The 12,743-nt window shown below is 39.1% G+C and overlaps 1 protein-coding gene across 1 annotated transcript; it reads right to left on the bottom strand.

Annotated features, from left to right (window-relative positions):
* Positions 1-2,156: 2,156 nt before the first annotated feature.
* Positions 2,157-2,971, bottom strand: LOC128740539 (class E basic helix-loop-helix protein 23). The gene is made up of 3 exons (XM_053836086.1): positions 2,757-2,971; positions 2,427-2,690; positions 2,157-2,370 (listed from the first exon to the last, which is right to left on the bottom strand). The coding sequence occupies exons 1-3, from the start codon at positions 2,969-2,971 to the stop codon at positions 2,157-2,159; spliced, it is 693 nt and encodes a 230-aa protein (XP_053692061.1).
* Positions 2,972-12,743: the final 9,772 nt, after the last annotated feature.

The raw sequence follows: 12,743 nt of genomic DNA, 5'->3' as shown, positions 1-12,743 counted from the left end.
TTGCGACATTCGCCCTTTTGTTAATTCTATCTAGATTTGAAAGGGGCGGATAAGCCAACTGTCAAACAGAACGAGTGAGAGTTATTTTTTGCTGGAGCAGTATATGAAAATGAACTCTCACTCGTTCTGTTTTACAGTTGGCTTATCCGCTCCTTTCAAATGTTAGTCGACATTGAGGGTTACCGCGGTTAAATGCGCGAGTAACTTACGAAAAATGCAGGAAAAATTGACTCAGCAACTTGTATGCAAGAAAATAGAGGAAAATCGCAGACGGAAAACTGAAAATAAAATCCCTGGAAAATAACAAATTAATTGAAACACTAGCAATAAATCTTTTATTGATAATCGCTGCAATTGAAGCTGCAGGGTAATTCGCATAGCCACTAGGTGAAAAGCTCGTCGATTTTCTCAAAACAGTCGGGTTCTGAGAAAATTCTGAGTATGAGCGAAACTTCACCCAATAGTGGGGCAACTTCCAGGAAAATGTCATATTTGAAAAATTCATTAAATTGAAGCAATATTTAAACAAGTGACGTAAGTCATATCGCTATCCACCTTTTCGCGTGCGTAATGGCGGCTAGTGGGTACAACTTTCGGAAAACGTTAGCATGCCTCTGGCAACTTTATTCACATCAGGTTGACATTTCCAGCCTCGATGGTTGTTGTAGAACTTTCAAGCGTACGTGCGCGGAGTTCCCAAAAGCAAAGAAACATTGTCGAAAAGTATACCCACTAGCCGCCATTGCCCGCGCGAAAAGGTGGATTACGCTAGTACTGGGGGAAAATTCTCATTTTTCTCAGAACGGCCGGGGTGAGGGAATATTGTGAGTATAAGCGAATGTTCATCTATTAGGGGACCAACATCCATGAAATTTTCATAGATGTTAATTTCCTTAAATATGAGCTATGGTCGATAGAGTGTCGCAAGTCATACGTACATGGCCCAAATCGCCCAGTTAGCTTCGAGGTACGATGCTGGTCTAACAAGCCAGTCGTCGTATGTTCGAATGTCGGCTAGGCGGAGCTTGCTAGATAGAGTCAGTAGGATCATTGCACTGGCTACATAATTTTCCTGTACTCTAACAGCTGGTTGCGAAGTCTGTCGACAAAGAAGCGTTATGTCTAAAGACGGTATAAACCCAAGGCTTTGCTTTTACATACATGGCCCTAATAGGGAAAACTGCGATTTCTTCAGAACGGCCGGGGTGGGGGAAAATTGTGAGTACGACAGGGCCCGCTAGGGCAGTACCGTGGTAATCGATGGGGGCGAAGAATGAACCACGAGCTCGCGCGACTCTACGGCAAACCCAGTATTCAGAAAGTGGTTTAAGCTGGACGGATACGTTGAGCAGGACATGTTGTTAGAATGCCGGATAGCTATCCAGCAAAAATAATTTTCGCATCGAATCCGGTAGGAACAAAACGCAGAGGGGCACACCGAGCGACGTGGCAAGACCAGGTGGAGCGAGATCTGGTGAACACTGAATGCCCACGGAACTGGAGACCGGCTGCCATGGACCGAAATAGATGAAGAAATTATACTACGCAGGTCTTATCGTAAGACGTAAGGCCAACTATGTAAGTATAATATCCTACGTCACCGTTTCGTAGATTCAATGTGGATGTGTATCTTGAAAAGTTTCCTCCTTCCTATTGGTTAACAAAACTCTGCTTTACTATTATGTTTCCCTCTATACACAGATAACGAGCATTAATGCATTTGTGCATGAAAATTTCTGGAAAATGGATATCGGTGAAATAGTAAAATTCTGAGATTTTGGTTTTCTTGGAAATACTTTTAGGGAATGTTGGAGCATTTTTGGAAATAGTTATTGGAGAAATTCTGGAAAATGAATTTCTGGAGAATTGAAGTGATACCTCAACTATCAATGAATCGAAAAAATTTCATATTCTACTTTATTCAAAATACGTATTGTGGAATATGCCAGCTTCTTTTTCTCTCATTTCATCACAAAATCGACTAGCTTAGTATTTGCTTCATATATATTGCTAACAGGACTGTTGCTCAATTCTTTCCACTTTTGAAAACATGAAAAAATCCTATCGATGACTAGTATATAAATTCACAAACGTTTACATATATGGGGTTCGTTAATTGTTTGGCATGAACTGGAGTTTAAACTTAAATTATTCGTTTACGGATTTGGGTTAGGTGGTGGAGGACCACTTTGTTGTGCGAGTTGCTGCTGCTGCTGCTGCTGCTGTTGCTGTAGATGCTGTTGCGCCTGTTGCTGTAGCTCCTGTTGCGGTGTTTGCAACAATTGCTGTAATTTTAATGCCGAAGGCATGGTTCGTAAATCGACCGTTGGAGCTCCTGCTCCGGCTGCGCTCTGAATGTAGGCCAATAGTCTAAAAACAAAAAATTAAATAATTTTAAAACAACTATCTATGGTGTCCGATACTACCTTCGTAGCTCATCCAAGGCATTCGCCTGCATTAGGATGTAGTTTTTCGCCAATAGCAGTGTGGCAATTTTGGACAGCTTCCGAACCGAAGGTGAGTGAGCGTAAGGGATTACGCTACGAAGTTCATCAAGGGCATCGTTTAAATCGTGCATTCGTCTTCTCTCTCTGGCGTTGATGTTTAGTCGAACGGTTTTACCCTGGCGATTTTTCTGTTTGCCTCCAGCGACCGGAGCAGCCGAATGGCTGGGCGGAGGACTGAAATGACTTCTTCGTTGTGAAATTTAAGTCTTAGGAACACAAAACTTATCCCGATTGTGTGCTTTTCCTTACCTTTCGGCACTCCCCGAAGGACGGTTTTCATCGGTCAGTGCTACGGCACCGGACGCATGCGGTTGGGCGTAAAATCCACCCAAACCAACAGTTCCCAGGGGGGTTCGTCTACCGGGAACACTCTGCGGTGGACTTGGTGTGGGCTCTGGGTGGTGCGAGTGAGCCGCGTTGGTTGGTGGGCCGAGATGAAAATTGAAAGGATTGTGTGGATCCATTGTAGTAAGCTGACAAAAGAAGTTGAAAAAAGATTGGTTGGGGTATATCGGAAAAGTACATCTATCATGTCAATAATTCTAATTCGTTTTTTGGTCCATTGAAATTGAATTTCGATTTTTCTTAAAGTTATTCATACAGAATCTTCCAGCTGCGATTAGAGATGTGAAAATTCTAACCATATCTTAATCTTACGTTGAAAAAAATAAGTTTTCTATCATTAGGGGTATTCACGTAGCGCTTTCTTGTTGTTGCGTAAACGGTATATTCCGTGTATATACTACCGCTATTCGCATAACAGTCCCAATTTCTATGGAGATGGAACTGATATGTGAGTAGCGGCAGTATAAATACGTAATACGTCGTATACGCAACATAGCAAGCGCTTCGTGAATACTCCTATTGTCTTTGAACAGTGGGAAGCTGGTCATGCTTAATCGGATAATCCAACTCGGATCTTATCGCTCTACAGCATACTTATCCCAAGCAACCAAAAGTTCGAATATTACTTAACACGCGAACTCGAAAGTTCATAATTAGTTCAGATTCAGTTCCGTGGAACTTTCTTGCTGATTAGTAGTGTATATCACGTATACGTGGAACTAAATTCTTTAAGAAGTGCTGTGAGTACTTAATAGATACCGTCATCCGGGGATACTTGCAACACGGGGGTTACTTGCAACACTTTGGCGCATCACACTTTTGACAGCCCTAACGCATTTGTTTGTTAACATAACCATTTGTACCCAATGTCATTTTAAAGAAGGGACGTTTACCTATTGTTTAGTTAAGTTTAATCCATTACATAATTGTTTTGCTTGTTTCTATACGATTGGAAAGTAATACCACTTTCAGTAGGAAAAATGGATGTGCAAAGTTGCGTCAGTTCATTAACATGGAATTATTTTTTATTGTTTGGTTCCTGTACGCAATAAGTGCATTATATTAGCTAACAAATAGCAACTTTGAGCTTTGTTTATATTTTGAACTTGGAGAAGAAACGATGAATTCGTGTTGTTACTTCCAATATGGCGCGGCTTGCAGCACTTGTAAAAATGAAAATTATCGTAATAGACAGTATGTACAAAGTAAGTTTGCATCTGTACGATGTTATTTTGTCTACCACCATCTCCAGAAAAATTAAAATTGTGAAAAATTTCACGTGCCTTGAAACGGCAATTTGGAGTTCGCCGACATGCTACATTTTCACCGAATATCTTTAAAAAAGCGATAGACGAAATTGGGAAACAAAAAACGCCTCCAGTATCTCTTGTTTTACTACAAATACATTCAAAATGTCTCAAAATAGTCATTCGCGGTTTGAAATCAGGTATAAAATCATAAGAAACGCAAAATCAGAAAAGTGTTGCAAGTAACCCCGTTTACTGAGTAACTTGCAACACCCCTATTTTCGGAACATTCTACAGATTCATTTAGTTTATATTTTTTCTCATAATCATAAATCAAAAGTACTCTCCACTATACACGTTTTGGCTACTTACACTTGGACCTAAACGGTATACTTCGAAAGTTATACTAAGTCAAAGTTCAAAAGTGTTGCAAGTATCCCCGGATGACGGTACTTCAAAGCTATTAGGATGCTACATGAAGTTCTGAAGTAACTTTAGTTGCTAACAAGTTCTGCGTGCTGCTTTTTTTGTTTATATTTCTGGTGATGAAACCAGCAGAACCTAAAACTAATAACCTAAATTTAATCCTCGCCACAATCTAATAACAATGATCCTCGCACATTTCTAATTACAAATATAAATTAGAATGCAATGCTCTTCATTATTGTGTTGTGTTGTGTAGCATATGGTGTCGGTATCTCACTACTATAGTTAATTGCCTGGTTCCAAACTTTATGTTCTATAATTAACTCGCGCTGCATAAAGCTGCTGCAAGTTCTAAAACGAACTTTTACTTAAGAACAACTCATTGGCAAAATTCACATTGCTTGTATACGACAAAGATGACGCAGTGGATCGGGATAGGTTTACAACGCGGAACACCCGGGTTCAAACCCAACAGCAGGCAAATGCAACGAATATAGAAATCAGGTAGAAGTATAAAAATAGAACATAGAAGTGCTGCTAAATTTGTTTTTTCTTAGTTTTTGAGAGTTTATTTCGAAGCTGCTTAGCGTTCTATGCAGCGAACCCAAGACAGCTTGAAAGTTCGATTAATTACTTAAAAGTGACGCTGCTTAGCAGGTTATAGATTAATATACATAAAGCTGTTTAACCCTTGTTAGACACCATTATTCGAGCTCTTGGTTACTTGGGATATGTATAAATGAATTGGTTAAAATTATTCTTCAGCGCGCATATTGCCTCCAAAATAGCACGTATAAACTGGTTTTACACATCAAATATGATTTCGGTGCGTACATATTGGTACGTAACACAGATAACACAAGATCGTAATAGAAAGTCTACATTAAGTCATATGCATGTCAATTTTACATTGGAATTGCATAATCATTAGAGTATGACAATGCGAAGTGTACAATAAGTTGTTATGCAATCATGCGGGTCGTCATATACAACTTATGGCTGTGAACTATAAAGCAGTATAGATGATTGCAACATTTAGTTATATCTCAATCGTATATTGAGGAGTATTAAATTACATATTCCAAAAATTGTTGCATTGAATGCAAGATAGAGTTACAAATGATTGTCAAAATTTTGGACGTATATTGCCCTCACTTTGGTACTTATATGTTATTATGTGGTATGAAATATAACTTTTTCGTATAGATATGATTTGGTATCTCTCAGTTACAACCGAGATACACAAACCAAATTGTTTGCTGTGAATTATTATTTGTAACCTTAATATACATATGAAAATGTTAGCTGGGCGTCCAATAATAAAGAAAAGGGGACAAACTGTCTCAAGTCGGAGCAAACTTAATGTTATTGATAATGGATAAGGAACGTAAACTGTTGGACTGGATCGTTGACCCAGATAACACAAGATCGTAATAGAAATTTCACATTAAATTGTATGCATGTCAATTTTACATTGGAATTGCATAATGATTAGAGTATGTCAAAACAAAGTGAACAATAAATTGCTTTGCAGTCGTGTGTGTCCTCATATACAGCTCATGACTGTAAATTATAAAGCAGTACAGATGATTGCAATATTAAGTTATATCTGAATCATATATTCAGGAGTATTAAGTTGCGTGTTATAAAAACCACTGTATAAAATGCAAGATAGAATTACAAATAATTGCACAAATTTTCGCATGTATATTACCTCCACTTTGGTACATATATAACTTTTTCGTTCAGATATGATTTCGAATATCTCAGTTGCAATCGAGATATACAATGGTTTACTGGGGATATGCAGCAAAGTGGACCTCCCAAAGAACTATAGCGCTTCTAATAGCGCTGATAAGATAAGGTAATTCTTAGAAGCGAATCCCCGATTCAACCATTTCGACCATTATTCGTCCAAATCTGTTGGGCATAACCATTTTTCATATATCACTAAAACCTAGCGCTAATTTTTAGGTAAAAAATGACTACGATTGTTTTTGAATTGTCATTCCAGTATTTCCTTGATGGTGATAAAACCTGCTTCCAGCTGAACTCCGAGAAAAAGACAGATAGATAGATAGCCGAAATGTTTATGATGTCGAATGATCAAGCAGTAAAGTTAACATAACGATAATGTTCTCTTTCCACGCTTCTGGGGAAATGGTGCCTCCTACTATCATTTACCCTTATAAAAGTGTTCCTCAGGAAGTAGTCAAGTCAGTACCTTTGACACGGGGAATCGTTAAGTCAGATAGTGGATGGATGACAGCTGACGTGTTCCGAGATTACATTCTCGTCCTAACGAGATTTCTTAGCACCGCTATAAACATAGAACAATTTGAATTTGAATTTGGCGCTAGGGAAGTGCGCCAGAAAATGTCATAAGTCTCTTCAACTAGTGATGTCCGTTAATCGTTCGATTAATTCAACTAATCGAATAACACAAGGAATATTCGAATAATTTTTAATCGAATAATGCCAGCACGAGTAGTTGAATTAATCGAACAGTTCAATCAGTACGTATAATCCCCGAATAATGCTCGTTAATCGTTCATAATCGTTCGATTAATCGAATTATTCAAAGAAATATGCGAATATTTCTAATCGAACACCACTAGCACGAATAGTTGAATTAATCGATTAGTGCAGACAAGCCTCACCGATTAATCGGTAATCGAATAATTGAAAATTTCGGACATCACTATCTTCAACTCAACAAGTTTTCTTGGGACCGCGATAAACCTAGTCCAATTTGATGTCCTGATAGTGAACAGCTATAAAAAGGTGGGCTATCAACCCTATCTTTCGGCCGATTGTATCCACATACTACAAAGATTTTTTTCAAAACTAGCGTCTTATACGAAAAAGGAGCTGACAGAATATTCATGCATGTGACGTGATACAGTAATTTTCAAAGTAAGAAAGAATTAGCGACAGTCTGGTCCGAAAATACATTATTTCGTTTGTATTACTGTCAAGTGTGAATTGACTGATAAACAGAGTGTCAAAAAAAACTATTAATGTGTGGAAAACGTTAGCTGATTGACGATATTTTAAGCGTCATAATTTTATCGCGTTTGAGATTGAGCCAAAAGTGTAATTACAGGTACAGTACCATTAATTTTGATATAGGAGACATGAGGATTAAAAATTTTTCGGTTGAAGATAGTCCCATGTGCATGTGGCCATAGTATTAGTTTGCAACATTTCAATATAGAGGACACATATTTCTTATTGGAATCTAAGCAGTTACACAAAGATGGCAGTGTGCCATGTTCATGCTTAGAGTTTTCACCAGTAGAGGCAGCACTATATTCACCACTGATGCTCTCACGAGAGATAAACTACCCTTCGTGATTTAAATGCCACGGAAAATGGAATCAGATGATAACACAATTATCGACTAAAATGATGCTGTAGAACTACTCAAAAACACAACTAATAATTAAAATATACAGAGCAAATACATACCACTTAGAAGAAACTCCTTTATCTGTTTTGTCGAAATTATCTATCCCAGGACGAAATTGTATGATGCACGAAAGTCTTCCGAATCGCAACAGCTCAGCGAGCGGTACAGTATTTCATCCTCCAGCTCTCACTGGTTTCTCTGACGCCCGTTCAACCTTTTTGGGTGGCAACTCTCGGGGGGTGGTGTTGATGCTCGCGTCACAAAACACTTGAAAAGTTGTCAGCCACTTTTCGACGGGATACTCTTTTCCGGTGAACTTAAATTCAGATCGTTAGTTTCGAAAACTCAGTCCGCCGTCGATTATGCCGAAGTGGTGGAGTTTTCTTCGCAGCAAATCTTCTATCCTCTGCTTCGATTACGATTTCTGCTCGTAGTGTCTCGCGTCGTTGTCCCTAACGACCTCCACCATTGATGGCGATATTCTGTGGTTTGTGTGAACCTGCGGTGGCTGCGCTCTTCTGTTTTGTAATTGTTCCTAGCCGTAATTTCAGTTGATTTCCGATGATGGCGCTGCTGTCAGCTGTAGTTGCGATATATTTTAGGGCATTTAAACGAAAGCTCCTGGGAGAGCGCACCTACACACGCGCGCACACAAACAAATGACGAACAAACGAAGTAATAAGGGATGTTTGCATTCGCTTGAATTGTTGTTTGGCTTTCATCCGCGTTTTCCATCCATCAGGCCCGTCGTCAAGAGAGCCCTTGGCTGCTCCGGTGCGCAGAGAAGAACCAAAATTAATTAGTTTGCTATTTGTTTTAATTAATTAATACTTGATCAAATACTTGTCGCTTCGGTGGCAGTTTTGTGCTGCAGGAACCACTCCGACGCGATGGAAGCTTGAAAACTGTATTGTAAACACTAAACTTATCTAGCCCGGTAGCAAACGATCACGGTGTGCAATGTTTTGTAAAAGTTAGAGCAACAACCGAAAAGGGAAAACTAGCATCACCGCACTACACGGTCGGTCGCTCAAGAAACTGAAATTTGAGGGATATCCTTTGGCAGACCCCTTCTTCCCGGGTTACGTACCGGGTTTATGATTGTATGTGCACAGGATTTTGCGGTTGGTATGGTATTGGTAAATCGCTGCCGGAGATGAGGAGTGCACTGTATGTAGTTGCCGATCCTTGCAGGAAGGAAAAAGAATCTGCACAGTTGGTCGATGGTAGCAACAATAGGAGAAAAACTATGCTGAGTGTGGTACGAGAGGGTCGGGCAATGTGGCTTATGCTAAGGGGTACAGACAGGGTTGGCATCTACTGTATGCAGGTTTTTACAGTATGGATGATTTGTGATTGAAAGTTTGAGAACGAGGCGCTGTTGTAATATGAAGCATTTTTTTTCTGAATTGCTGAGATGATTTGCTAACATGTGCATAATATAATGCGACTGAAACAGGAAAGCACTCATTTTCGTGTCAATTTTGTACCCTGACATTGGCGTTTGCATTTTGTCTCAGTTTCTACTTTCATTTTGTTTTTCTTTAAATTTTGTCTAAATTGTTTCGGAAAAGTTTGCTTTTAAATTTGCCGGAGGTTTTGTGAATTTTAGGTGATTCTTTATCAACTTTGTCCTTGTTTATTTAAGTTTTTCTCATTATTTTTTCGTTATTAGAGTGTTGTTCTATCTATTCATTTTTTTAGCACTTGATACTCTATTGTTTGTTGTTTTGTAGTTTACCGCTTTAGTTTCTCTTATTTATCGGCAATTTGAGGAAAAAAGTACAGTCAAGATTTAAAAGCATTTCGATATTTTGTTTAAATTTTGTGTACTGGTTTCATTTTGGAAAAATTTAAACCTTCTTTGAAGAGGTCATAACACTTTTTACCACACAAAAAGATTCTTTCGGACGGCCGGTTTCATCCCTGTTCGTTTTTACCCATAAAGGAAAACTACAACCAATGGAAACTCCCCGTCTTTATTCCTTGCAAGCATTTGCTTAAATTCCAGTCATACAGAAGAGAATTTAAAGTCGAAGAATGTGTCGTGAGTAGCTTTTTTGTAGGTACATAAAACTTTGTATTGTTTTCGAATTGTTCGTTCTAGATCTATTATGTTGCGCTTTGAAATATCCCGAAAACAAGTTATTTCTTAAGGCCGTTAAGCAAAACAGTCGGTTTATATACTGCTCTCGTGGGTAGAGTGAGTTCAACTTGCACGGGTGGAAATGGTGGTGGTGGTGGTGGCTTGCCGAAAGGGGGAGTGAAATAAATTAATTTTGCACTCTAAGAAAGAGCAAACTTCGCTATCTCGACCGGCGGCGAGGTGACACGGGTTCTTCGCTTTTCAGGCTACTCGTTTTTTACTATTTTTACTTCAAGAAAAGCAATGGAGTTAATTTACTTGAATGCTTGGGCGTAACCCATCCGTCACCGGTTGTTGTTTACAAACAGGTTCAGACGTGTTGTTTCGGTCAGTTGTCAAAATTGATCTAACTTGAACAACATGACAAATTAAATGGCATTCTGAAGTGAACATACAACTCAAACTCAGAGAAAACTTATGCGAGCTTTGGCTATATCGAGGAACACTCGAGAGAACAGGAAGAGTTGTCTCATTCTAGTTTATATTTCACAACTGTTAATTTCTAATACGAATAAATTAACATAGAAGTGAAGTCATTGTAGTCAAGTAGTAGTTAAAAACTGGCTACCCAAAATTTATTTAAGGTCAGATTTTCTTCAAACTATCAGAGAATAAATTTCAGTTTGGTTTGGTTTCTACTTATTAGTCTATCGAATGTCCTAGTTTTTCTAACACCATAAATGTTTCACGGAAATTGGCCTCCATGATGGCCTATAACTTCTCAATCGGGCGAAGTGTGGTCTGTCGGTTGACGTCCTCTGGTAAAAAACAACATTGTTATCTAGCTGTAGCAGTCTAATATCGATCACGTGCAGTGGCAGGATGCCAAACAGGGATGGTTCGATGATTTTGTCTAAATTTTGATCCATTTGAGAGTACCGCCTCAGCCGAGCAAAATTCGACAAACTGATGTATAAGACATTTATAAAACTGGTTATTATCTACAATATTGCTGAAGAAGGTTTTGCTGTATCTTTTGTAGTTACAGCGTTATAATGCTAGTAACTCTTTAGTGACTTAATGAACGTTCATTTAGTTACTAAAGAGGTACTAGCATTATAACTCTGTAACTACAAAAGATACAGCAAAACCTTCTTCAGCAAAATTGTAGATAATAACCAGTTTTATAAATGTCTCATATATCAGTTTGTCGAATTTTGCTCGGCTGAGGCGGTACTCTCAAATGCATCAAAATTCAGACAAAGTCATCGCACCATCCTTATGCCAAATGCAGCTAAAACAGCGTTTCGCCTCTGTGAGACCACAGTAAGGGAAGCGGGGCTCGTCCCGGTAGATTTGTACGTTGCTGATGTACGGCTGGCTCAGTTTGCAATATCCACAGTTGGCTTGCCAAATCAAGAACTTATTCACAGAACAGAAGTGGAAGTCCGAACGATTCGACGATCAAAACTGGTAACAGAGTCTTTTTTGTTTTTATTTTTCTTTGGGAAGGTTTTCGCATAGAAGCAAATAACAGCAATATAAGCAGAACGCTCGCTGCCAATCGCATAGCAGCTTTCACATGCTTTCGTGTGCATTCGTAGGCGTTCGTGTGTTTTCGTGGAAAAAAGAGACTCGCTACCGCCAGGTTCGCTAGTATCTGTAGAAAGTAGCATGTACCTGTATGGATTTCTGCTTCCGCTTCAGTTCTGTGACTTATTGGTAAATTTGTTCACCTTCTTCTCTCTTACCTCCTCAGAAATGACCAACCATGATATGGCAATGCCATTCATTCTTGCTCCAACGACTGCTTTATGTTCACCTTAGTGTAAGTCTCGTCGTCCATAAGGATGCCGACTATCGGTATAGCTTTCTGGCGCGGGATTTGGCCACCGTGTTTTGTTTGTCGTTCCGGTTCGATGCCTTCCGGACTTTGAAAACGTAGAAGTAGACACGTTTCATCGTTCTTCGGACATACCGGATGAAACCATCCATGGACGCTTGAAATGATTCAACGCCTTCCAAGTCTTCAGTTGGTTCAGTTGTTTTCGACTTTCTGTCAGTGCCTGGTCACCACTGGGTCCTCTGGGTCTCCTTGAAAGACTTCACTATCCAAGAAACCGTCCGGATGGATGCATTTTTAGGTGTTTCCCTATCCATTCGTAGGACTCAGATTTTTAGGCGGTTATGCTCGATCTTGTAGGAGTGTATACAATAGCAGCAAGTTTCTGCAAGGGTTTGCAGACGAAATACGGTTGTGTTATATTGGATGATTAAACGTACTGCGTTCATTTTCGGACTAATGTCGACTGAAAAGTAACGTTTTCGTATCCGAAATTTTATCCAAAGAAGCGCCTTTAGAAGAGGATACTGCCATTGCTGGAGCAGCATGAGATTGATTGCCTTTTTCTGACTTGTTTAAACAAGATTGCGCTTTTACCATTTTTTTAACCTTTATTGGACTATACCAAACAAGGCTTTGAGAAAGCAAAATTAAACACTTAATAATTTTGTGTAAAGAAGTTCGCAGAAACGAATAGCGCTTATCCCATTTAGTTTAGAGCACAGAAACTATTTTGGTTGACCAAACCGACCATACTAAACGGGAACTCAATCAAATAAAATTCCTGTGCTCTAAACTCTAAACTCTCTAATCCAGGCGGTTCTTCTGAGATTTTTTACATAAAATTGCTTATATTTTGTTTGCCTGCAGGCCGTTT

This window comes from Sabethes cyaneus, chromosome 3, assembly GCF_943734655.1.
Source record: "Sabethes cyaneus chromosome 3, idSabCyanKW18_F2, whole genome shotgun sequence".
Taxonomy (NCBI): Eukaryota; Metazoa; Arthropoda; class Insecta; order Diptera; family Culicidae; genus Sabethes; species Sabethes cyaneus.
The sequence above is the reverse complement of the archived record's forward strand: the minus strand, read 5'-3'. Positions and strand labels throughout refer to the sequence as shown.

Coding starts and splice junctions, on each gene's coding strand:
- LOC128740539 (XM_053836086.1), bottom strand. CDS start 2,971: ATGGATCCACACAATCCTTTCAATTTTCATCTCGGCCCACCAACCAAC. Junction 2,691..2,756: donor CCTTCGGGGAGTGCCGAAAG/GTAAGGAAAAGC, acceptor ACAACGAAGAAG/TCATTTCAGTCCTCCGCCCA. Junction 2,371..2,426: donor GCCTTGGATGAGCTACGAAG/GTAGTATCGGAC, acceptor TTTTGTTTTTAG/ACTATTGGCCTACATTCAGA.